Raw genomic sequence first — 26,868 nt, 5'->3', positions numbered from 1 at the left:
ACTGCGCATGCACACGACGGAGGGAGCTCCGTCGTGCGCATGCGCTAGACCCGGGGAGCGACGGGCTTCCCATCGCTCCGGGTCTCGCACCAAAGGGGGCGTGCTGTCGATGTTGATTGACAGCACGCCCCCTTTGGTGGGCGTGCCGGGGGTGTGCCTGCCAGACGGAGGCCCTACCGCAGGGTCTCCGTCGCAAGTCCGATGGTCGCGATGGTCTTGACCATCTTTTTGGCTGCTCGCATATGCTGTGAGTGGTCACCCACAGCTATGCAAGCGGCCAGGAGGCCGCTCCATTTTCATGGAGGAGGGCACTGATTCAGAGCGAGCGCTCTGGTCAGAGTGTCCGGCTCTGAATCAGGCCCTAAGACATAACAGTGCGTGATTGGATTACTAATAAGCAATTAGCTGTGATAAGTGATATACGGAAACGGAACGACACAGACAACGGTTGTTTTGTTGAACATATATATTAATACACTTTACTATTTTTATTATGTTCTTTCGTTTTATATTTCACTTATTTTAACTTATAAGATTTATATATTTAATACATACCAATAAAGTTTACAACTTTTAAATTATATTTTTGTGGTCGCTAGTGCACCCTTCGAAACTACTTACCTTTCCCTTCTTATTTTTGTGATATACAGTTTACACACATTTCTGCAGCAGTCGTAATGGCCAAATGAGCAGCGGGGCGGCCAAACCCAAAGGTTTTGTGATGTTGTAGGCAGTGGGAAGGAGATGATGGTATGTGATGTGAGGGCAGATGGGGGAAGAGGGCCCTGCTCGCCGATTAGGAGTCAGATCACTTGACTAGTCCAAAATACACACTGATCAATTGTAGCCGCTTCTAATTGGCTGAGTGCGTCTTCATCCTTCTCACTGATATAGATAAATAGGGGATAGGTACGGGAACGCCGGCATCCTGACCCCCCACCTACCCTTAACTCTCCCTCCCTGATGCCTAAACCTACCATCCCCCTTAGTGCCTAACCCCAGCACTGACCCCGCTACTTAAATTCGGAATCCCCGAGGTCGGGATATTGACCGCGTCCCAATAGGTAGATATATAGTCACTGTATTCAATTGATATTTACTATCGATCCATAGATTATTTTTTTTTCAAAGGAGAAGACAACGGATGTTTTTATTTCACTCACCTTAATTAGTACGTTCATTGTGCACCTGCCTCTGTATGTCATTGTATTTTACAATTACAAATGCAGCTTATTATTTATTAACAACACGGGGCTCTGGTTCTGAGATGTACGCTAACCCGGTAGCGCACATCTCCGATTGTTGAAGGGCTGCGGATACACAGGATGTGTACTGCGCATGTGAGGCCCTCCGGCTGCGAGTCCACTCCGCAGTGTCTCCCAGTGGAAGCCTGATTGACAGGCTGCGGCGTTTGGGGGGGGTGGAGCGGGAGCGTTCCTGGTCCTGGAAACAAGAGCAGGGTCTGCATCGGTTACTGCAGCTTTCCCGGCGTCGTAAGTGACCAGGCACCGGCCTGCCTGCGCTAAGGGCCTGATTCACAGCCGGACGCTCTGACCAGAGCGCTCGCTCTGAATCAGGGCCCTCCTCCATGAAAATGGAGCAGGCTCCTGGCCGCTCGCACAGCTGTGGGTGACCACCCACAGCATATGCGAGCGGCCAAAAAGATGGTCGCGATGGTCTTGACCATCGCACCATCGGACTTGCGACGGAGACCCTGCGGTAGGGTCTCCCTGCCACAAGCCCTGGAGTGATTTTGGCTCTATCAGAGCCAAAATCACTCCCACTGACATCACTAGTGATGTCAGTGGGGCCGGCTTCAGACGGTAGGCGTTCCCATGGGAACGCCTCCGTCTGGCCGCCACGCCCCCGGCACGCCCACCAAAGGGGGCATGCTGTCAATCAACATCGACAGCACGCACCCTTTGGTGCGAGATCCGGAGCGATGGAAAACCCGTCGCTCCCCGGGTCTCGCGCATGCGCACGACGGAGCTCCCTCCGTCGTGCGCATGCGCAGTGGGGAACATCGACCCACTTGCGAGCGTACTGCCGCTCGCGAGTGGGTCTGAATGACCCCCTAAGCTTCATAGCCTGTCTCACGTAGGTGATGCCGGATGACATGTGCTGTAACGTTAGCTTGTACAGCTACCACTGTTGAGCCACATCCCCCGATGTAAACTTGGCACATATTCCGCAGTTCTCCTGGCGTAAAACCATCGCGTATGCATATGGTATATGAATGTGGTGATTGGAAATAACCAGAAATGACCCATGAATCAGGGCAAAGAGTCAGCGTCTGTTTTGAAGATTATTACACCACAAATTGGGTTTAAAAATAATCTGTAGGGGAGAAGATGGGGAAGCAGGACGGGCAGAAGGCATCACACATCTCTGCGTTAGATTTATTACTGTCATCACTTCCTGATAAACTTCTTACGATAGATCTGATGATACCAACAGAGCGACTCACATGCTCTCAACATCCCCAAACATGAATTTCAGGGGAATTTCAATCTACATATTTTAAACCCACATCCACAGCCAGACGTCGGTCACGGGGAGGTCAGGGCTGAGAAACACAATACGGTACTTGCGGAGGGAAAACCCGTCTGGGAGCTTTTGTGGTGAATAGCATTGTCTCGGGGCCAGTAATCACAGGAGCCACTGGGAATTACATCACCTGTGATAACAGAGCAGAGGGCAAACAGTAAATATTGCATATGATCAATCCGCATTTTTAAAGCACCATCATTTTACACAGCACTGTACAATTAGTAATGGGTGGACGGATATTACATATATAGGTACTAACTTTGGGGGCTCTATTCACAAGAGCTTACAGTCTAGAGCAGAGGTGGCCTGTCAGTTGTTGTGCAGGCCTAGAATGCCTGGCTGCAGAACCATAGGTGGCCTAAAGCTGGGTACACACTGGCCGATATATTGGCCGATCACTTGATCAGCCAATATATCTGCTACCCGTCGGCCAGTGTGTACAGGCAATATGTCTGCAGACATATCTGTCCATCGGCAAGTGTGTACGAGGGGTCTGCGGACCGCCAGTACACACGCAGCAGCAGCCGCGGGGAGGGGGACGGGACACGCCCCCAACCGCCAGGACCCAGGGGCAGAAGCAGAGGACGGCCGTTCAGTGTGTATGAATGACCATCATCTGCAGATATATCGCTACAGCGTGTACCCAGCGTAAGTCTGACTTCATACCTCCCAAATCTTGCACATATAGGCCCTGATTCAGAGCCAGACGCTCTGACCAGAGCGCTCGCTCTGAATCAGGGCCCACCTCCATAAATATGGAGCGTCCTCCTGGATGCTCGTATAGCTGTGGGTCACCACCCACAGCATATACGAGCGTGCAGGATGATGGTCGCGATGGTCTTGACCATCACGACCATCGCCAGTGCGAGCAGAAGCCTGCGGTTGAGTTTCTCAGAAGCCGGCCCCACTGACATCACTAGTGATGTCAGTGGGGCCGGCTTCTGACGGTAGGCGTTCCCTTGGGAACGCCTCCGTCTGGCAGGCACGCCCCCGGCACGCCCACCAAAGGGGGCGTGCTGTCAATCAACATCGACAGCACGCCCCCTTTGATCAGATACAACGAGCGAAGGAAAGTCCTTCGCTCGTCGCGTCTCGCGCATGCGCACGCGCAGTGCACACCATCGACCCACTTGCGAGCGGACAGCCGCTCGCGAGTGGGTCTGAATCAGGCCCATAGTTTCAAGGGGGCAGAGATATTGGTGCAAGATTCCTGTCCCCCTCCCGCGCGTGCAGAACGCAGAATACTAGGCTGCAGTGAGGGCCTGATTCAGCAAGGAATGCACAGGAGAGAACGCACGCACGCGCCCGTTGTTTTAGCTCTGCGCATGCATATATATCGCAGTGCGCCTGCGCCAACTAGCTATAGCGATGGGTACTGCGTTTGCAGGGGCTACGCAGACCCACAGCACAGTGATTGACAGGAAGTGCCGTTTACCGGTGGTGACGGGAGGGGGGGTGTCCGGCGAAAGCAGAGGTGCCTGTGCGTTGTGACTGAGTTGCAGGGGCGTGCATAAAATAGCCACTGCGATACCATACGCAGCCTGAGGCCTCATAACGTGCACTGAAGTTAGCAATTCCTGAGTGAGGTCTAATCTGCCTTACCTGTGCGTATGGGTCTAATGTTACCGATTATTTCCCTATGTTGCCCCAGTATACGGATGTGTGTAATACCCCTTTTACACCAGAGCAAAAACCTGGGTTTTTGCTGGGTCTACCCGGGTTGCAGCTCAGTGTAAAAGGGTCCCTGAAAAATAACCTGGGTCAAGTGACCCTGCAATCCAACCCAGGTAGCTACCAGGGTTGGACCCAGGTAATGGTGCAGTGTAAACGGTACAACCCGGGTTATCTGACCTGGATCATGCCTAAAATGAGCGGATTGGTGGTTGTGGAGCATTCACCTCCCACTTTTTATGACCTCACAGGTTTAGCAGGGCAGACCTGAGTTCATTGTGAACAGGGCTGACCTGGGAGTAACCCAGATCAAAGGTGCAGTGTAAATGGGTCTGACCAGGGTTGGAACAATGTCCAAAAACCCAGGTCGGACCTGGGTTTTTGGTGGAAAAGAGGTATAAGGGGAAGTAGGCGTCCTTGTGTTAGGCTGTGATCGCAATGCGATTGCAAACATTTACACTTCACCACTAATAATAGCAGCTGCGGTGCGTGCGTTCTAGCAGAATAGCGACCCTTGCTGAATCAGGCCCTGAGAGCCTGATTCAGAGTTAGGTGCAATATGTTCCCGGAATAAACCATGCTGCAATGCAATGGGTGCAAATGCATTTATTAAAATACTGGCAGCGTCTGCTGCATGTGATGTACAAACGCTGCTTAGATTTGTTGTTACGCTGAAATGTAGAATGAAGCTAGGACACGCCCCTCCCAACCATAACCCTCTCTGCGCAGGTTACAGCGGCAGTGCCACAACTTTTATTTGCTCATACACCAGTTTTTGCTCCTAAGCTGGGTACACACAAGACGATATATGGTTCTATCCTGCCAATCAAAGTGACTTATCGGGTACATCGTCTGGTGCGTACCCATGATATGCCACCACCCACGGGTCGTTAGCGACATCCCCCGTTGGCTCTGCTGCAGGGCCAAAGGGGGACGTTGCTAACGCTGCCATGCTGCGAAGTGCGGCATGGTGCGTTTCCCCCCGGCATCAGCAAGTGTGTATGCACTCGCCACATGCCGGGTCCCGTCGTCTGCGATGTCAGGCAGGGTACACATCATCTGATCTGTACCCAGCTTTACTCCTATAGAGAAATCTGTCCAATCTGTCTGGTGGGAAGGAAAATCTGTTCCGTTCTCCAGTATTTGGTGGAAAATATGGTAATGTAAGGGAGCAAATAACTATAGAAATTTGCTCTCAGACAGATATATCTATAGGTGTGTTCACCCGTCGGACTTTATGTTTGTAACTTGGCATTTCCTGGAAGTTATGGCGTGTGACTAGAGTAGGGATAGTAGTGTATCTCCTAACTGTCCCAATTTGAGGATCATGGGCCTGATTCAGAGCCACTCGCTGTTGCGAGGAGACCCTGTGGTAGGGTCTCAGCTCTCGCGAGACTAACTCTAACAGAGCAGGAAGTCCACTACTGACATCACGTGTGATGTCAGTAGGGCCGCCCACAAACGCCTTCGTTTGTGCAGCCAACCCCCCCTCCCGCCTACAAAACGGAGCGAGCTGTCAATCAACATCGACAGCCACCCTGTCTTGTAGCGAGACCAGTAGCGACGGAGCTGTCGTCGCTGGACTGGTCTCGCGCATGCGCAGACGGGGACCATTGACCCGCTTAAGAGCGATGTGCGCTTGTGAACGGGTCTGAATCAGCCCCTATGTCCCGTGATCAGCAGGCACGTCCCAACTCACTCCTATCGAATTGTACATTTATCTGCTACCAGCTTATGGGCCCCAAGTCCCAGCAAGCCCTGGGAGCCACTAAGTTAGTGGGGCACACTGCTTCTTCACCAGCACCAACATAGCCTACCAGTCATTCTAATCATTGCTTGCTTGCTGGGAAATGTCGTTTATTTGAATAAAACACCTCTCAAACCCTCCTTTAGCTCTCTTCCCCAAATATCACATAAATGGCCAGAATACCATGTAGTGCTGGATTCTGAAAGCTGGTGTTGTCCCCTGCACATATTATGGAAGTAACACGGGGGGGTACATGCAGCGATTCAGCACAGAGAACTGCGATTACCCAGCATTCACTGGCAGAAGAATGAGGAGACCCACCCATTACACAAGGGCTGGGGGAGCAACCGGTGTCCGAAGTCTGCTGTGATGCAAGAGGAGAGAACGACTGGTGTAACGTCACTAAATCAAGTTGAAAGAGCTTTTCTATCAGACACCTTTTATTGCAAATATATTTGGCTATGTAAACCCTCATAACATTTAGATAACGTAAAACTGGACAGTGGGCCTGATTCAGAGCCGCTCGCAAGCGGCCGGTCGTTCGCTCCGAGCGATGTTCGCACATCTGCGCATGGGTCGTAATGCGCATGCGCCAACCAGTCAGTACGGTCGGAAATCGAGCGCTCGCAAAATAGTGAGTGCCTGCTAATTTGAGTGACAGGATGAGGCGTTTGTGGGTGGTAACAGGAGAAGGTGCTTGAAAACGGGGAGTGGTGATCCGAACGCAGGCGTGCCAAACGGTCAAAACGGGCGTTTTAAGGGTGTGCATAATTAACAAAGCAGCGTCATCGACCACGTCACTTGGTTGTTTCTTAGCCTGAACTGTTCGCAGGAAAATCCAACCACAAGCACTGCGAGCAGTTCAGACGCCTTTCGATGTACTCGATTAATCTAATAAATAGCGGAGATGACGTATGATGCAAGCGGCCAGGGGGCGTCTTTACAAAATAGCGAGCGCATGTTTCGTTCGCTCGCTCAGACATAGAGGCGTCAACAGACCGCAAAGAGCGAGCGCTCAATTTAAATAGCCGGCCCCTTTTTCTGAGCGAGCGCAAATAGCGTCCGGCTCTGAATCAGGCCCTGTGTCCTCAGCCTTCCACACAGTGATTTCTAAATGAAAACGGCACATTACAGCCATGTACTGATGATCACTTTGTGTCCCCCTGCACAGCTAGCTTGCGGGAAGGTCATTAATAAACTATAAGTGTGTGTTGCTTATAGCCATTCACACCGTAATCTTCATTGATTCGTTGAACAAGCTCGCCAAGTACTGACGCTACGGCGTCCAGGATGGAGCAAAACATCTTTTTGAAAGTTAAGCAAATATTGGGCATCAAATGCTCTAAACTTCAACATTTTTTTCCTTAAAATTTATTCTGAACTTGTCGTTAGGTGAAATAACATAAAATGTATGTTGATGAAACATTAACAATGGTCCGGTATGAAGTTACAGTTGTTAAAACTTCTAAAAGGGAACAGCTACGGTGCACCTCATCGCAACCAATCAGATACTAGCTATCATTTCCTACACTGTACTATATAAATGAGAGCAGGTATCTGATTGGTTGGTATGGGAAATGCCTTCACTGTTCCTTTTTAGAGGTTTTAATAACACTGTTTTTCCGTCTGAATCTTAATTTCTGGTACTCTTCATGGTATTTGTAGGTGGATTAAACTAAAATAATAAAACATATATACATATATATATACATATTAATTTTTTTTTTTAATATATATATATAAAATATAATCCATAGGATATAAATTTACACCAGGTTTAGTATATCCCTTCAGTGGCATTTAGATGGGATAGTTTTCGATTGTCATTTTTTTTTTATATATATATATAATTAAAAAAAAAAACGACAAAACAAAAAGATTAAAAAATAAAATAAAAATTAGATCATACATACAGATCTGACTAGATGGTGTTCACAAACACTTGTTTCCTTTCTACAAAATCATTAGTCACCTGCGCATCGCACGCAGCAAAACAGCAAAAATCCTCCAGAAACAGTTTTGGGGATATTTTCTACAAAATTTACATCTGTAATTTTAGGAAAAGAAATATTATAAACATATTTTTTTTCAACCTGATGTCCTATGGTGAGTTCTTATCTCACGTGACAAGTTACTTATTATTATATGTGTGTTAAAAAAAAAAAAAAAAAAAAAAAGGATCCCCTCCCCCAGACCACATTTATGTTCACAAACATTTGAAATGAGCCCCTGCAGATTGGTTCAGCTCTCAATATGGCCGCCTCCACTGTGTGGAGTGACGGATCCACTTCAAGTACTGTGACAGGAAGGACACACAAGGAAAGTAACATTTTAATAAAACACAGTAGTGCTGGTGATAGATTAGAGACTGTTCATGGATCCAGGATGTGATATAGAAGCACAGGGCGATTATAGCTGTCAGTCAAGGACCATCGCAGACAACGCATTGAGATCCCTCATATAGGGATGTGCAGACAAGATTTGGTTGATCTTCTCTCTTTGTTCCGACTCGGGGAAAATCTTCAATAGGGAGTCTTTTAACGACAGTGTCTCGTGATAACTCCTCTGCGGCGGAGTAACGGCCCGGGGTCGTAGTATATTCTGCATAGCCAAAGTAAAGGGGGGTTTTGTGTCTCTGGCTGGGAAAACTCTAGGGTGAAGGTGATTTACGTTGGTCTCTGTGGCTGGGAAAATTCTAGGATGAAGGTGATCTACATTTGTCTTTGTGGCTGGGAAAACTCTAGGATGAAGGTGATCAACATTGGTTGCCACCATCTGTGGAAAAGAGGCGTCATGGCTTGGGAAAAACACTCCGCTGTCTGCCGGATGGGGGGTGAGGGGGGTGTTTCTGAGGAGAAAAAAATAATGGACGTTATCTAGTGCGCATAATATACATAAACAGAACAAGCACCAGGTCATTGTACAAAGTACGATTTCGGATATATTCACATTCTTTCAAATTTGTGTTTTTTTTTTTTTTTAATTAGATTATTGCTGCTGCTGCAAAACGTGAACCTAATCCAAATTAAGATGACCATATAATAAATGCATAGCTGATCTAAAATTACACATTTACTATGCCTCAGCTCAAGTATCATTTTCCATTTAGAGCCCCCCTAACCGCCCGCTTGCTGCTGTGGGCCAGGGTATGTGTTTGTTTCCCCTATAGCGGTAGTCATTGTCATCATATACTCCTGGTTATCTTCTAGCAGCCTCAGTGCATGCAATGAGTCCATAACCTTCTCAGAAGTAGCCAGCGCTTAATCTCATGCACGCCGTCCTGTCTTGTTTTGTCCGTGGCCACCCATCCTTTCCCACAGGACATAACTGTGGCACATAGGTAGTACATTAAGTAGGACAAATAACTGCAAATATAAGATTCAGGGGGTCTATTTACTAAGCAGTGTTAGGAGACAGAGTGAAAAGTGACAAGGTGCCAGCCAATCAGCTCCTAACTGTCATTTTTCAAACAGCCTGTGAGATGACAGTTGGGAGCTGATTGGCTGGCACCTTATCACTCTGTCTACTAACACTGCTTAGTAAATAGACCCCGTTGTAATATGTCCCTCCTCCCCTTCAACTTTCCATTGACCTCTGTGTGTCTCAGATGCTATTGTCTGTGCTGTTTAGTTTGGACCTGGGAAAAAATGAGCGCCATCCATAAACGGGCTGGTATGTGTAATGAGACAGCGGCAGGCGAGACCTGATACCATAGCTGGTGAGTGACTGGGGCGCAGTCAGCGGATTGGGAACAGTTGTACTCAGTCACTCTATTCTCAGTGTACATATCGTGGGACTGTCCGACGCATACAGGTTCTGTAGCAGCAGGAGCGACCAGCTGTCACCACACAGGGCACGGGTGCCCCCGACACAATTTCTGCTTCTGCTGGGCGAGTCTACTTCCGGCACTCGCTGCTCTTTAGTCCCCTCACAGTTTACAATTTCCAGACCACGTAGCTGGTGCACAGGTGTAGTCATTACCGTCACATATTAAAAGATGTAGCGCATCCATTTGTAAAGCCGGGTACACACTGGACGATAGGTCATCCGATCGGAGGACATATCGTCCACATCGGGCAGTGTGTACCCGCTATGTCGTCAGCGACATCGTCCATCGGACCTACATGCTTGTCCGACTGGCGCTATAGTCAGTGGGGGCCATGCTGACGAATGCGGCATGGCCCCCGCCGTCGGCAAGTGTGTACGCCCCTGCCGATGCCGGGACCCGTAGCAAACGAGATCGTGCTGAGTACACGTTGTTTAGTGTGTACCCAGCATAACTGACACATTTTACAGATCCACAGATGGTCTGAAAAACAAGAACTGTTAGAGGATCTCAAGGACCGGCTTGGCCACCCCTGGTGTATATGGTATTAGGTCACTAGTGACTGAATTATCGCAATGATCATCCACTAAGTTGCAGCCTTAGGATCTCTGCTCCACATCCCATGATCCCCTCCTCTCCCCCCCTTCCCCACCCCTGTAAAAAACAATTGCTGAAACACAGAGAAGATATTACCAAATCCACTGGGTCATCTAGTAACAGGGCTAAGCTGGAAACACTAATAAGCTCAGCAAGTCTACAGAAAAGACTAAAGTAAATGCTGTAGAATAATCAGAACTAGTTGCAAAAAAAAATTATTTTTATTATTAGAGAGAACAGAACATTTGGATGTTTAGGTGTCTGGTGGTCTTGACGCAGTGATCAGTAATTATATGGTCTCCTCCTCATCTCCCTGAAAGATGAAGTCACTGGTTATATAATTAATGTAAAACAATCATAATTGAAGACATAATCTCCGCTCATCCCAGCAAATGGGATGCGGACACTCACATTACTGGCGCCGGTCAGAATCCCGACCGCCAGAATAAGTAGTGGGGTTGGGGGGAGGGTTAGGTTTAGGGGTTAGGCACTGGGGGGGTGGGTTAGGGTTGTGCACTAATGGGGGGGTAGGTTAGGGTTAGCATACCAACCAAGTGTCAGTATGTTAACCCTGTTGGGATCCCTGCGTCGGGATTCTGACAACCAGGATCCTGACTGTCGGTATTTCATACCGATCCCCAGCAATTCTTGGCACCTGTACTCTGCTGAACACGTGTGGACATGCCATATACGCGTATGCCAACCAGCTCCATTTTTCAGTCATGTCCTCAGTGATTCAGACAAATATTTATAACCATACACTGTTATGCCCCAGTAAAGACGCCTGACTGGAGTTGGCACTGGAAGGAGGAGGCAGAGATACTGGGTACATATTTTGTATGCGGAAGCCGGCTAGCACTGTGTCTCTGGAGAGGTAATGCTTGGGTATAAATGTAGGACAACCCAGGAAAGACTTCTGCTAACGGAATAAAAACAGAAGAACCAAGTTTCCATTAAAGGATTAATTTCAAAACTCTTTGATAAAGCTTCATAGATTGGAAGCGAAACGCGTCAGAGGATCAGAGGATTTTTAAATACTGCTACTATTTGCTTTATTTATACCAGACGTCATTACCTATTGGAGTCGGTTTCATTGATCCAGGAGAGCCGTCAGCACGACTATCACCACGCACCTATTGATTACATTACACCTGGACTGCTGCAGGAGGAGGTGAGGGCGGTCACAAGCTGACTTAATCATAGCCTTGGACTTACTCGTTCATAGATCACCTGCCGTATACTTCCAAGTGGGAGACTTCTGGGCCAGCAGCCTTCTTTACGGAGTCCCGAGTGTATATATTTGTCATAAGATCTGGAGGACAATCTAACGGCCCCATTTCACAGTTCAGAGTCTATTACACGCATTAATATCATAAGACCCGGAGGTCGGATAAGGTGAATCAAAACTCATATTTGTGGACAAATTGTCCGGTGAGATTATCCTGTTCTTTGGCCAGGGTGTTCTATATAAATGGATCCTAAATAGGGAACCTATTTTTATTGTAGCAGTTACTTTTTTCTATCAGTCAGATTAGTCTGTACAGACTTCTAGCAAAGAACTAGTTCTTACTATTGATTTTTTTGTATTATTGTATTTCATTGTCGCTATTGACATCTAATAGAGAACTATTTCTTAATTTATATTTGGTGTCTTGATTCTGCCATGTCTAGTTATTAAATGTATTATTTAAGCGCAACACCTTCATTATGTGTATATATATATATATATCTATATCTATCTATCTATATATCTGATTACTTTGGTAATCTTTTCTTAGGGTGCACACAGGCCCTTTGGTGGATGCAGCTGGACAATAAATATATTTTTAACATCATTCATTAGCGCCAGGCTGAACTAAATTTTTGTTGTTTTCTTGCTAGAATATTGTTAAAGTCAGACGAACATCTTTATTTTACTAATCGGCTGCTGTGTACAGATTATGCACCGAATTCCAGGCTAAGCCTCCAATGCACTCATTTTGTATTTTATACCAGAGGTTCTCAAACTCGGTCCTCAGGACCCGACGCGGGTCACACTTTCCAGGTCACCCAGCAGGAGCACAGGTGTAGTCATTACTCACTGACACATTTTAAAAGATCCACAGATGGAGCTAATTATATCACCTGTGATTCTGTGAGGAGACCTGGAAAACATGCACTGTTTGAGGTCATGAGGACAGAGTTTGACAACCTGTGTTTTACACTACTAACCATTAGGGCATACCCATCTCCTTTTGTGAAGTCAAGCAATAAAATGTCTGTTGTATGTAGCTCCATCCACAGTACACTCCAACTATGTGTATTGCATGCAAATCCTATGGCCTTAATCTATACACCCATTCCCAGAGACGTGCCCTCCCCTGAGAGGACTAGCCTTATTCCCCCTATTGGTGAAAGTAAACTAGATCTCTCATAATGGACGATGTCTGAGGAATCCACGGTACATCCAATGCTGGAGTATTACCTGTTCGCAGACTGCTGGCGGAGGAAATCTTCCAGCTTCGGGCCGTATCGTCCCAAGGGGTCATCTGGGATCATGAATATGTCACCAACAAAAGTGAACTGTAATAGTCTGCGTGTAAAATAAAAAATGATTGCTCAATCCAGAATAAAATAAAAACCTCATTATTCCAACAGAAATGTAATGTCCGCAGTATGTCCGTGGCTCATCTCCTGGGAACAGGCCTTATTCAGAGCTGTACGCTATAAGCATCGCTGTTTCGTCTTTGGATACAAGAGGAGGCATCTGAAGACGCAGCATCAGATAACCAGTCACGATGGTCACAGCCAACGGCCAGCTGAGTAAGTCTCAGCTTACTCAGAATGACCGCCGGCACTGCTCAGCCAGGGCCAGGAAATCTGCATTGGAAGACGCAGACCTTGGCACGCCTACAAAACGGAGGCAATACGCCACCGTTTTGTAAAACGGTGAGTGACGCCGTTCACGCCCTACAATAGCCACAGCATGTCAATCATGCTGTGGCTTAGGGGGCACTACGAGCGATCTTGCAAGACCCGTTTTGCACACGAGCAGAACAGGTGATGCGCATGCGCAGTCGTCCCCGCCATCGGATCTGCGTACAAGTCTGAAGCAGGCCCTATAAAGGCATATTAGGGGGATAAATCTGCCTCATAGTACTCACAAAAGTGAAGTTTCTCAGCGGAGGGAGACAATAATAAACCAGTTTACCCAACTGGTAAAAAGAATAATGTCACACAAATTCCATGTTTGGCAATAGACCATTCAAAAGCGATTTAAAAAGCACAAATTAATTTAGAATAATGGTGCTAATATCAGATGTCCAGTAGCTATAACAACCAGTGGGATATAAACTTTGATAAGTGCAAGTTAGACTAATGATAGTAATATGTTTAATTTCTATAGGTAAGAACACACTTGCACTAACCCGTTACAAAAAGCCTTATTTGCTAAAGTCGAGCCTCAGTGCCCAAGATAACCTGCAGAGAGCGCTATGTGCTTAACTGTCAATAGGCAACAGCTCCACCTACAGACTGAATCTGACATACACAATAGAAGAATCACCTAAGGGGGAATTTCCTTTATATTAAATATTGCAAATGTCAGTTACATTTTAAGCCAATACAATCTGTGGAAACATTTACTTATGGCAGTTTGTGATCTTTCATACTGGAGCTATAAAATTCCTTCTTCCCATTCTACTGACAACTCTGGGAGGGTGTAACTAAATGACCGTACTGACCTTTCCTTAATGATCTGCATCCACCCCGGTGATTCAACAACAAACTCTCGGAGATTGTCATTCGTGACTATTATTCCTCCAGTTCTCTCTGCCAAGTGCAAGAGGAATCTGCAGGGAGTGGAAGAGAAAAATAGATTATATATTTTTTATAATAAGATTATGCTGATCACTTTCGAACCTGACTTTTTGGGGGCATATTGAGAGCGCCCATTCTTTTTTCTTTTATTACTGTGAGTATGTACGCTCCCATGGGACATAATGATTTACACAAAAAAAAAAAAAAAAGGGAAAAAAAAAAAAAAAAAAAAATGAGATATGGTAAGAACTTACCCTTGTTATCTCTATTTCTACGAAGTCCATAGGGTTCCACAGGATACCTTGGGGTATAGGTGTGACGTCAGTCGCTGGGCACCATAGAGTTAAGCTTTTCAGCCTCCCAGGATGCACTAGGGTCCCCCTCCTATACCCCGCCCCCGAGCCAAGGCACCTCAGTTAGTTATCAAGCCATAGGCCGGAGGAGGAGAAGGAAGAGAGAGAAAAAAAGATCTGGACACATACAAGAATCACATTCTCACCAGAGGGAGACGGAAAACCGGTGACCAGAGCAAAGCCCATCTGCAGCACAGGTGCGACAGGGCGGGAGTCCTGTGGAACCCTATGGACTTCGTAGAAATAGAGATAACAAGGGTAAGTTCTTACCATATCTCATATTTTCTACTTCAGGGTCCATAGGGTATCCACAGGATACCTTGGGGATGTCCCAAAGCAGTATCCTTTAAGGGTAGGGACGCTCCTGTGCAGAAAGGAGAATCCGCCGCCCGAAGGAAGCATCCTGAGAGGTGAAGGTGTCAAACCTGTAATACCTCACGAAGGTATGGACAGAGGACCACGTAGCAGCCTTGCAGATCTGAACTGCCGAGGCACCACGTCGAGCTGCCCACGAAGGACCCACAGACCTAGTGGAATGAGCCTTCAGAGAAGGAGGGACCGGTAGGCCTTCATGAAGATAAGCTTCAGAAATAGCCATACGGATCCAGGCTGCCAAAGTTTGCTTTGAAGCAGGCCAACCCTTTTTACGGAAGCCATAGAGGACAAACAAAGCGTCCGACTTCCTAAACGAAGAAGTGCGGTCAACATAAGTCCTTAAGGCCCGCACAACATCCAAAGAGGCCTCACCCACGGAAAGACCCGGTGAGTTAAAGGCCGGAACAACTATTTCCTCGTTAACATGAAACTGGGAAACAACTCGGGCCGAGTGCGGAGCACTGCCCTGTTCCCATGAAAAACCAAGAAAGGGGGTCTACAAGAAAGAGCCCCTAACTCAGAAACACGTCTGGCCGAAGCAATGGCCAGAAGGAAAACAGTCTTAGCTGTTAGCCATTTAAGATCCACTGAGCCCAGTGGTTCAAACGGCGGTCCTTGGAGAGCCCTCAGGACCACAGCCAAATCCCAAGGCGCCACAGGTGGAACAAAGGGCGGCTGAATGCGGAGAACACCCTGCATAAAGGTGCGCACATCCGGGATTGTAGCAATCCTACGGTGAAACCAGACAGATAGGGCCGAAACCTGTACCTTCAAAGAAGCAAGGCGAAGCCCATGATCTAGTCCCGCTTGCAGGAAGGCGAGAATCCGAGACAGACGAAACTCCCGCGGTGCATAACCTCTCGGTCGACACCACTGGAAGAACGTATGCCACACGCGATGGTATATCCTCGCGGAAGACGGTTTCCGAGCTCGTAACATGGTACGCACCACAGAGCTGGAAAACCCCCGGGACCTCAGCATGGCCGTCTCAACAGCCACGCCGTCAAAGACAGCCGAGTCAGGTCCGGGTGAAGGCAAGGACCCTGAGACAGAAGGTCCGGTCGTAGCGGCAACCGCAGAGGACTGTCCACGGACAGACCCTGAAGGTCTGAGAACCAGTGCCGTCTGGGCCACGCGGGAGCTATCAACAGGAGCGTCCCTCCTTCCTGTTTGAATTTCCGGATTACCCGTGGAAGAAGGGAGACCGGAGGGAACAGGTATGCGAACCGGAACGTCCACCGGACGGACAGAGCATCCACCAGAGACGCCCCTTCGTCTCTTGTGCGAGACCCGTACACCGGCAACTTGTTGTTGTGCCGGGACGCCATGAGGTCGATTTCTGGAAGACCCCACCTGTCCACCAGTAGTTGAAAAACGTCCGGGTGCAGGGACCATTCCCCCGGATGAACGTCCTGGCGACTTAGAAAGTCCGCCTCCCAATTTAGCACTCCCGGCATGAAGACCGCTGATATGGCCGGAAGATTGCGCTCCGCCCAAACCAGGATCCGAGAGACCTCTACGAGAGCCGCCCGACTGCGAGTTCCTCCTTGCCTGTTTATGTAGGCCACGGTGGTAGCGTTGTCCGACTGGACCTGCACCGGGCGACCCTGGAGAAACCGCTGTGCCTGCTGGAGAGCATTGAAGACCGCACGGAGTTCCAAGATATTTATTGGAAGCTCCGCTTCTGTCGGCGTCCACCTGCCCTGGAACAAATGTGGACCCGAAACTGCTCCCCAGCCCCGAAGACTGGCGTCCGTTGTCAACAGGACCCAATTTGGAACCCAGAACGGACGTCCCTTGTTGAGGTGGGTCATCTGTAACCACCACGCAAGGGACAGGCGAACCTCCGGGGTGAGCACAATCGTCCGGGACTTCAGAGACTGAGGCAGCCCGTTCCACTTGGACAGGATCAGGTGCTGCAGAGGTCTGGAGTGAAACTGGGCGTATTCCACCATGTCGAACACCGACACACTGGAGCCCAGTAACCTCATCGCCGAGTGTAAGGACACCCGGCGGCTGTGGAGACAACTGCGCACCCTTGACTGTAAAGCAGAGATCTTGTCCTCCGTCACGAAGATCCTTTGCTGTCCCGAGTCCAATAAGGCTCCAAGATGCAGAATCCTCCGAGACGGGATTAGAGTGAACTTCTGCCAGTTGATTAGCCAGCCGTGCCGTTGCAGCAGTGCAATGGTCAGGTCCAAGTGGCGTAACCGGAGCTCTGGAGATCCTGCCACCAATAACAGGTCGTCCAAATACGGCAACATGCGGACTCCCTGCAGCCGCAGAGAAGCCGCCATGACCGCCATCACCTTGGTGAAAACACGTGGTGCTGTTGCCAGGCCAAAAGGTAACGCCCGAAACTGGAAGTGGTCGCTGCGGATTGCAAACCTGAGGAACTGTTGATGGCGCAAAAGAATAGGGACATGCAGGTAAGCGTCCTGTATGTCCAATGACACCATGTAGTCCCCAGGTTCCAGCGCTAGAATGATGGACCGTAGGGTCTCCATCCGAAACTTCGGGACCCGCAAAGACTTGTTGAGTGCTTTGAGGTTGAGAATCGGACGATATGACCCATTGGGTTTCTGTACCAAAAATAGATTTGAATAGAAACCCTGGCCCCTCTGGGAGAATGGAACAGGCACTATAACTCCAGCCTGGAGCATAGTGTGCAATACCTTCCGCAGCTCCGTAGCCTTGTTCCGGTCTGATGGTAGACCCGTGGTGAAGAATCGAGCCGGGGGTTTGTGCCGGAAGGAGAGGGCGTATCCGTGGGAAACCACCTCCAGAACCCAAGTGTCTGTCGTAGTGGTCGACCAACACTGGGCGAACTGTAGCAGGCGGCCTCCCACCCTGGGGTCCCCCAAAGGGAGGCCCGGACCGTCAGGTACTCCATGCCTGCTGGCTTGGGGGCCGGACGTCTGGTACTCCATGCCTGCTTCCGGGGCTTGACCGATTTCTTAGGGCCAGCCTGTCGAGGAAACGACTGTGGTTTGGGCCTGCCCTGGGCCCTAGATGACCGAAAGGACGATGGTCCAGAACCAGAAGGAGCAGCGGCCGACGGGAGACAAGCAGATTTGGCTGCCGCCAGCGTGGCCACAATCTTATCCAGATCCGGACCGAAGAGAACTTCTCCGGTAAACGGCAACGCTTCCAGACCTTTCTTGGAATCTGCGTCCGCCTTCCAGGATCGCAGCCACAAGGTGCGACGAGCAGCTACCGCTGCTGAAGAAATTCTAGACACCAGAGTACTAATGTCTAGAGCCGCCTCGTTGATGTAGGTGGCCGAATCACGGAGATTGCCAATCAACTCCGCCTGTTCGGCCGGACAGTCGGATTCAAAAGAAGCCTCTAATGAATCCGCCCAGCGCTCCATCGCTCTGGCAACCCAGCAAATGGCCATAGCCGGCCGTGCTGCCCCCCCTGCAAGGGAATAAGCAGACTTCAGGCAGATTTCTACCTTGCGGTCCGTAGCATCCTTAAGGGAGGACATGGATGGCATCTGCAATGTGGCACTACGGACAAGACGGGTCACGTGAGAATCCACCTGTGGAGGGGATTCCCACTTGGCAAAATAATTATCCGCGAACGGATAAGCCACCGCCAGGCATCTCTGCGGCTGGTATCTTTTGCCAGGTTGTTTCCACGCCTCCTCTAAATGGTCCACCAACTGACCCGAAAGAGGAAAGACTGTGGCATCGCCCTTCACATCTTTGAAAAAGGCATACTTAGATTTAGCCGCTGGGGGAACTTCGTCCTCAATCACCAAGGCTGTGCGGACCGCCCGAATAAGTCCAGGAATATATACTTTGGACTTAGCATCAGCGTCCTTAGTATGGAGAGGTTCCTGATCGTAAGGATCCAGAATCTCCCCATCATCAGACGTCCCTTCGTCATCCTCATAAGGAGGGGACAGAGACGCCACCGGCCTTTTATGAGGCCGCATCACAGACTCCCCTTGCAACACATCCGACAAGTGCTGTACAGAACTCGTCAGGGAGTTAACCCACGCTGGCTCCTGAGAACCTGGGAGCGGGGAAATAGGGAGACTGTGGGGTACCACCAATTGTTGTGGGAACTCCTGCATGGGTGACGACACCACAGACTGCTGAGACAAACCCATCGGAGTAAACGCGGGCTGCGGAGCTAACTGGCCCACTAAAGCTGTTAACGCCTGAGCGAAACAAGCCTAGGGCGGCTCCTGTACCGGTGCTGTAATAGGCCGCGCCATGGACAAACACTGCCGGCAAAGGCCCTCCGCGCTACCCTCCCCCTCCGCTAACGGTACTTTGCACGTGGTACACTGTAGCCGGAGGGGAAAATCACTTTCAGACATGATGGCACCACGTATGTGACCTCTCTCACCAATTAAGTATTAAATAGGCGAGAGACCACCCTGCAGCACCGCACCGCAAGGGCTTTAGCAGAAAGAACAGGGACAGTAATAAAGCTGACAGTTTAGAGAAGAAAAGTTACAGGCAGCGCTAGCACAGTCACATACAATGCAGAGAAATAACAATTCCTGCACTAACAGCGCTGATCACTCAACTACACAGACACAGGGCCTGGTAGGACACAGCGCTGCATACACAGACCTGAGCCACAGCGGAGGAGAGGTATGCGGGGTGACCCAGACCACGATGCTTCCGTCCAGCGCTTCCAGCAGCGTTCACCATGCGTTCTGGAGAAGATGGCCGCCGAGGAGCAGAGAGGAGGCTGGCCTGGGGGAGGAGCGCTGCCACAGGACCAGTCGGCAGCATGCAGAGAGGGCTGTGTGCAGCGGGGGAGGCGCCGGCTGTGAGACAGGGAAGGCGTGCTCCCCTGGCATGCATTTAACCCCTGGGACGCCGCTGCGGTCCGCTGTCCCAGGGGGTAGTGGAAAGCGCAGGTTGGTCGCCTGGCTCCACGCTGCAGCCAGTCCCCAGGGAGCCCCCTGCCTGGGGACTTAGGACCATGTGACCAGCGGGGACCCCCCGCGGGACCCCGCTGCTTACCTTTGTCCCCCTTGGATCCGGCCATGGTCCGGAACATCTGGGGTCACCGCTAGCTGTGACCCCAGATGCTCACCAGCATCCCCGGATCGGTACCGGCGTTCTGGTACCGGCGGGGGTGTAGGGAAGACAGCATGGACGTCAGGACTGACTGTCCATGCTGTACATCCAGATGTGCAGCCACAGCTGCACTGAAGAAAGCTTCAGGGGTTCTTCTAGCCCCCACTCCGACAGGTGCACCCGACGCCGGCCGGGCACCAAACTATACTGAGGTGCCTTGGCTCGGGGGCGGGGTATAGGAGGGGGACCCTAGTGCATCCTGGGAGGCTGAAAAGCTTAACTCTATGGTGCCCAGCGACTGACGTCACACCTATACCCCAAGGTATCCTGTGGATACCCTATGGACCCTGAAGTAGAAAAATATTTTTTTTTTTTATAAATCACCTGTGTGAAAATTTAAAAAAATAAATGAATAAATAAAAAAAAAAAAATAGGCAAACAACCTTCTGAAAATAAATTGAGACATTTGTTTTTGATTTTTTTCTGTATAATGTCGTAGAAATAAAATAAAAAAAAATTAAAAAACTTGAGGAAAAGAAAAAAAAGGTGATTTGGGTTGAGGGGGTGGTGGGGGTAATTTTTTGATCAAAAAACATTTTGTTTAGATGCGAACAGAAAAAAAATAAATTAAAAAAAACAAGTATAGTAGAAAAAATAAGTGGTGATTTTGGGGTCATTTTAAGGCTATTAAAAAAATCTATAAAGGAATTATGTGTTCAAATAATTGCTTTAATTATATTTGGGTTGCATAAATTAACGAAAAAGTTGAATATGGGGTCATTTGAAGTCATTATTGGTTTTAACAAGCAATAATGACACGTAAATATGTAAACATGTAAATATTGGACTAATTAAGCTTTTCGGAAACTTCTAATTGCTTATTTAGATATTATGAGAGAAGGGGGTGTTTGGACTTACTCTGAAGGTGCTAAAAAAAAAAAAAAAAAAAAAATTGTGCGCCCAGATCTTTTTTTTAAATTTTGCACCTGCAGGAAAAACGCCACTACACAAGATTAGCTCCCAATTGGATATGCCCCTTGATGTGAATGGGACAGTTTTTCGCTCTCCCAGACAATGACTTTGGATAGAGGGGAATAAAATAAAAGAAATTACTTCTCCAATAAACAGCTGTTCCAACAAATAAAAGGGTTTAATTTGCCCTTTAAAGAAATTTAAAGATTTTGCTTACAAACACTAAAAGGTTTTAAACACATTTACACAGACTGTACTTATACAACACTTAAAATTCCACATTTGCTTCTGACGCTCGAATAGATTTAATGAGAATAACCTGAGCAGGCTCTCTTGCTTCATTATTTGAAATACGAATGCAATTACACCAATTACATATACAATCCAACCATTGGAAACCAAAACATGGCTGCTGTAAGGTGGTTTATATTTGCAAACAGAGGTTAACGAAAGGTCATGATATCTGCATTATAAAACAAAGGAAAAAAAATAGAAATGCAATTTTTTTACTGCTTAAAGTAACTAACCTGTCATCATGCGATACAATGCGGGATCCCAGTACAGTCCTGGCGGGGGTAAAAGACAAGATGCCAAGCTCTTCCAGCTGCTGTAGAAAGTACTGTTCTGTATGGAAGAAGAGGACAGGTTAGGAGGACGCGATAATGACAACAGCTACCACATATTTATTGTTCCTTATATTCTCTTAGCTGTACATATGGGCAGCACGGTTTAGGTGTAGTGGTTTGCAGCACTACCCTACAGCATTGAGGTTTAGATTACCAGCCATGGCCCTTGGTATGGAGTTTGCATGTTCTCTCCATGTTTGCGTGCGTTTCCTCCGGGGGCTCCGACTTCCTCCCACACTCCAAAAACATACTGGTAGGTTAATTAAGCTGCTGACATAAAATAATTCTAGTGTGTCCATGTGATAGGGAATATAGATTGTAAAGTCCATCAGGCAGTGACTGATGTGTGTGCTATATAAAGAACGGGTAATATAATAAATCTGGTCTCATCTCAATGATTCATTGCAAGAGACTATTATTATTATTATTGATGCTAAAGGCCATGGGTTATGGTTAGCAGCCACAGATGACATGGGAGAGGAAGTGTCCACCGTTTGTGGAGAGAAAAGAAGACTAAGGGTCTCATTCAGACCCGCTCGCGAGCGCTGTACGCTCGCAATCGGGTCGATGTTACCCAAATGCGCATGCGCACGACGGAGGCTGCTCCGTCATGCGCATGCGCGAGACCCGGCGAGTGACGGGGAAGCCGTCGCTCGGGGTCTCGCACCAAAGGGGGCGTGCTGTCGATGGTGATTGACAGCACTCCCCTTTGGTGGGCGTGGCTGCCCAGACAGAGACGTTCCCATGGGAACGCCTACCGTCTGGTCCGGCCCCACTGACATCACCAGTGATGTCAGTGGGAGTGCTTTTGGCTCTGATAGAGCCAAAAGCACTCCGGGCTTACGGCAGACGAGACCCTACCACAAGGGTCTCGTCGCAAGCCTGATGGTCGCGATGGTCTTGACCATCGCGACCATCTTTTTGGCCGCTCGCATAAGCTGTGGGTGGTCACCCACAGCTATGCGAGCGGCCAGGAGGCCGCTCCAATTTTAGGTAGGCCGGCCCTGATTCAGAGCGAGCGCTCTGGTCAGAGCGTCCGGCTCTGAATCAGGCCCTAAATCCTCTGCTCGGACGGTCTTAATTTTTTAGTACTGCAAAAAACATACGTGACAAATTTTTTAAGTATTCACAATGTACCACAAAATAAAATAATGATCGCGTTGTTTTATGGGTTGTGAGATAATTGTTCACTACAAGAGAGGTCACTGGGAAAAAACGATATGAACTCGTTGTTACCTGTGATGTTGGGATCTCGTTTCGTCCTCCACTGCGGAACAAAGACGGTGATTTTTCGGTGACCTTTTTTCCAGAAATATTCTACGGCTATTGCAATCCCTCGACAGGAGAAGAACCTCTGCAAACCATGGCTAATGGAAGTAGAAATAATAATAATAATAATAAAAAATAAAATAAAATACGTTTGATAGTTACATAAATTTATACAGAAGTGAGGAGTCAGACGCACGTGTCCTCCAGATTGATGCTGAATGAAGGGTCGCTTCCACCTACAAGATCGGTGGATCCTCCTAATGTTCAAGAGTGACGGGTCAGCTTTTATACATGGTCACCCGATTGGGAGGATGATGTCACATGCCGCCATCCACCGCCTTCATCGTCAAAATAACGTCACTAGAATCTCGTGACTCAAGATAAACACCTGAGGGGCAACGTCCCTGTCAATGTACTACAGAAATCATTCTCCCGAGTGGATATTCTTATTTATCTGTGCGAGCGATTGGCGCCACATCTTCCATAGACTCCCATGGGAGGGCGCATCTAATGGACATATTACTACAATAGATAGTCCATGAGTTAGGCTGTCCCTACCGTTGCATCATCTCTCAGATGGGGGACAATGGGCCTGATTCACAGGAAGTCAATGTTGGAGGCAGGGGAGCGATTTTTTACTACTGCGCACGTGCTGTAATTGGGTAGCAACGGTGGTTGCAGAGAGGATTTATATACAAAGTGAGTGACAGGTAGTCATTGTTTGGGGGAGGTAACTGGGAGGGGGGGGGGGAATAGCAGAATGCAGGCGTGTCGCCATCGTTTCTGGGCGTGCCCTAGTAAGCCTCTGCGAATTCCTTCACAGCTGGGGAGGCGAAATAGACATTCTGAGACAGCATAGGTTTGCTCAGAGGTACAATGCGCGACCGATGTTCCCGCTTTCGTGCGTAAGCGGCACGCTGGAGGCGGGCTTCTCTGTACAGGACACCAGCTAAGTCCACTGTATACGGAATTGCAGTCACAACAGGATTTGCGCAGCGTACATCTGTTAATGAGGCCCAACGCCTGCATTCAGGAAGCAGTTAGCACGTGTAAAAGTCAGAGCCTAGTTTCAGTTTGATGTCACTTTCATATGCAGAAACTGCTGGGCTGTACAATTCAGCGAATGTCAGAAGAAGGACTGTAAAAAGGGGCCACACAGAAAGATCTTTGGGCTGCTGTGCAACTGCAAACCCCCAGGGGCCGCTGCGGACAATAGTGCTTCCCCACCGCTGAGTGAAACGTCCTATGACAGAGCGATTGCTCATACAGCAGCTTTGTGACTCAGTCTCACCTGACTGATACAACTCTCTGATGTTACCATAATTTTCCGAAACACGTCGTCCCCATAATATTCAGCCCTCTGAATGAAAAGATCAGAGAAACTGAGGGCCTGATTCAGAGCCGATCGTAAGCGGCCGCTCGTTCGCTCCGAGCGATGTTCGCACAACTGCGCATGCGTATGGGTTGTAATACGCATGCGCGAACCAGTCATTGCGGTCGGAAATTGTGTGCTCGCAAAATAGCGAATGCCTGCTATTTTGAGTGACAGAATGAGGCTTTTGTCGGTGGGAACAGGGGAAGGTGCGAAAACGGGGAGTGGTGATCCGAACGCAGGCGTGCCAAAACGGGCGTTTTAAGGGTGTGCATAATTAACAAAGCAGCCTCATTGACCACGTCACTTGGTTGTTTCTTAGCCTGAACTGTTCGCATGATTGCGGTAGGAAAATCCAACCACAAGCACTGCGAGCAGTTCATACGCCTTTCGATGTATTCGAATAATCTAATAAATAGCGGAGATGACGTATGATGCGAGCGGCCAGGGGGGGCGTCTTTACAAAATAGTGAGCGCATATTTCATTCGCTCGCTCAGACATAGAGGCGTCAACAGACCGCAAAGAACGAACGGTCAATTTAAATAGCCAGCCCCTTTTTCTGGACGAGCGAGCGCAAATAGCGTCCGGCTCTGAATCAGGCCCTGAGTCCCCCTGGTTTCTGGAGACAAGTTCAAGTGTAACGCACCAGTAACCTAACCGAGAAACACGTAAAAATCTATTATTTTCTGGGAATTTCAGATTGCGGATTCACCTAGAACTAGTGGGACGGAGGTCATCTGCCAGCTGTACAAAAAATTCATTAAGTACAGTAAAAAAATGTCATGACGCAAAGTGAAAGTGATAATATCCCGGCAGGAGGCCATGTAACACAGGGGGATTTAAACCCCGACATCTGAAAGAGAATACAGGAACCGCAGCAAAGATTGCAGCACTCAGAGAAATGACGTCAATATTTTACACGTTAAGACTTCACACATTTGTAAATCTATAGGAAGTTCTACAATACGGAATGGATTCAAAGCCGCGCGCTGATGTTCACGTAGTTGAGCGATTTTTTTGCAACTGCGCATGCGCTAAAACTCCTGACAACTTGCACGGCGCCTGTGTTACACAGAGTGTACACATGAAGGCGTAGCTGCGATCCAGATGCGCGGTATTATACATATCGTGGAGTAGCGACGATCGTTCCTGAGCGTTGGCTAGACATGCACGCGAAAATGGTCCGTTGAGTGGGCATGTTATGGGAATGCTGCAGGCGAGTCGGTAAAAGCGCTGCGTACGCAGACGCTGACATAGGAGCCACAGTCGGAGAAACTACGTCTGCCGTTAGGCTGGTGCAAGTTTTGATGGTGCGATCGATGTCGTCTCAGGACGCAGCAATCGGTATTACGGAATCAAGATAGTGAAACGCAGCTGCATTCTCTCACGGATCGCAGTTGCTAAAATATGCTAATGCCTTCCAAAGCTTCCCCCGAGCATAGGGCTGCCCACTGCTGCCTTCTCTTATCCGTCCGATGGCGTACATCAGCGTAAACATCGGGAACGTAAACGCAGATCGGTCAGCCGCGCAGCTTGTAAGTCAGGTCTGACCTGTCTCAAACACTGTGTCTCTCCGGACACGCTGAGAGGGCCCACGCTGCGAAGATGATCCCAATGGCTAATTTACGCTCGCCCCTGAAAACAGCGTTGAAACGGTCAGACACAGAGGGCCGTATTCAATTAGGGGCGAAAAGTCCGAGGCCGGACTTTTCGCCATCATCGGAGGTTTTGCCGGCTAAAAAGTTATCGCACGTGTCTCCGCGTATCCCCGTATTCAATTGCAAATGTGTGAAAACGGGACCCGGCGAATCTGAAATCGTTGAAAAGTGCTGTCATTTTTGGGGAAATTAGCGTGACACCCCCCAAAAGATGCACTGACATGGGGGATCACTATGGGTACCCCGAATAGCCCTGCTAAAAGGTATTTGGGGTTTTTAAATGGTCTCAATAGGTGCTATTTAGCGTCTTCCAGCAAGTGAATAGCATTTTGCAACTTTTTTGGGTGGAAATAAGTATTCCCATCAAATTTGGGGTACATGAAAATGGGTGCAAGCATATTATAAAATGTGTACAGTCAAGCATTAAAAAAGCTCCAAACACGCACTTTCAGCAAACACCTGCAATCCAAAATACACCTCCCCCGTACTTGCAGACCCCCCCCCCCCCCCCAAAGGCTATTTCACTAGTTTTTGAATTCGTACCGCCACTTTGATTATTTCTGCCCATTTTTTTCAAAGTGCTTTTTTGGGGTGTCCTTTGTGGGGGTTTTATTGCATTTTTTGAAGCAGTTAGCATCAGCGGGAGCGTCCAAAGGGTGCAGGGTGGTTTCCAAAACATTGCACCCCAAAACCCAAATTCTGCACTTTTTCCTCCGGGTATTCATAGGCGAAACTTTTTCACCTATTACATTGCGTTATCGCGCCAACGAAAATACGCTAAAATTGAATACGGTGATAAGTTGAAACCGGCGAAAATGACATCATTGGCGAAAATGTATCGCCAAAACAAACTTTTCGCTCCTAATTGAATACGGCCCAGAGTGCGTTTGTGCCGATTTCTGCTTGCCACCTTAGGAGTTGTGAAATCAACGAAGGCGATTGTACCGTATTTGCAGGTTACAGCACAGCCCACATCCTATGGAGCCTTGCGAGCCAATCCAATTC

At 48.5% G+C, this 26,868-nt stretch overlaps 1 protein-coding gene across 2 annotated transcripts in view; it reads right to left on the bottom strand.

Moving 5' to 3' along the window:
- Positions 1-6,432: 6,432 nt before the first annotated feature.
- N4BP1 (NEDD4 binding protein 1) overlaps positions 6,433-26,868 on the bottom strand; it is a 41,266-nt gene continuing 20,830 nt past the window's right edge. The window contains exons 4-8 of one of the 2 annotated variants that reach the window (XM_088466208.1): positions 22,800-22,930; positions 21,465-21,561; positions 14,114-14,221; positions 12,856-12,963; positions 6,433-8,816 (exon numbers count right to left, since the gene is read on the bottom strand). In XM_088466208.1, the coding sequence (XP_088322334.1) occupies positions 8,387-8,816; positions 12,856-12,963; positions 14,114-14,221; positions 21,465-21,561; positions 22,800-22,930 (874 nt within the window). In that variant the 3' untranslated portion in view covers positions 6,433-8,386. Of the gene's footprint in view, positions 8,817-10,627; positions 10,705-12,855; positions 12,964-14,113; positions 14,222-21,464; positions 21,562-22,799; positions 22,931-26,868 lie in introns of those variants that run through there. The other variant, XM_088466209.1, reaches the window with a different exon arrangement.

Source organism: Taudactylus pleione, unplaced genomic scaffold, assembly GCF_031769625.1.
Source record: "Taudactylus pleione unplaced genomic scaffold, aTauple2 ptg002645l, whole genome shotgun sequence".
In the NCBI taxonomy this organism is placed as follows: domain Eukaryota; kingdom Metazoa; phylum Chordata; class Amphibia; order Anura; family Myobatrachidae; genus Taudactylus; species Taudactylus pleione.
This window is presented reverse-complemented; position numbering and strand designations above follow the sequence as displayed.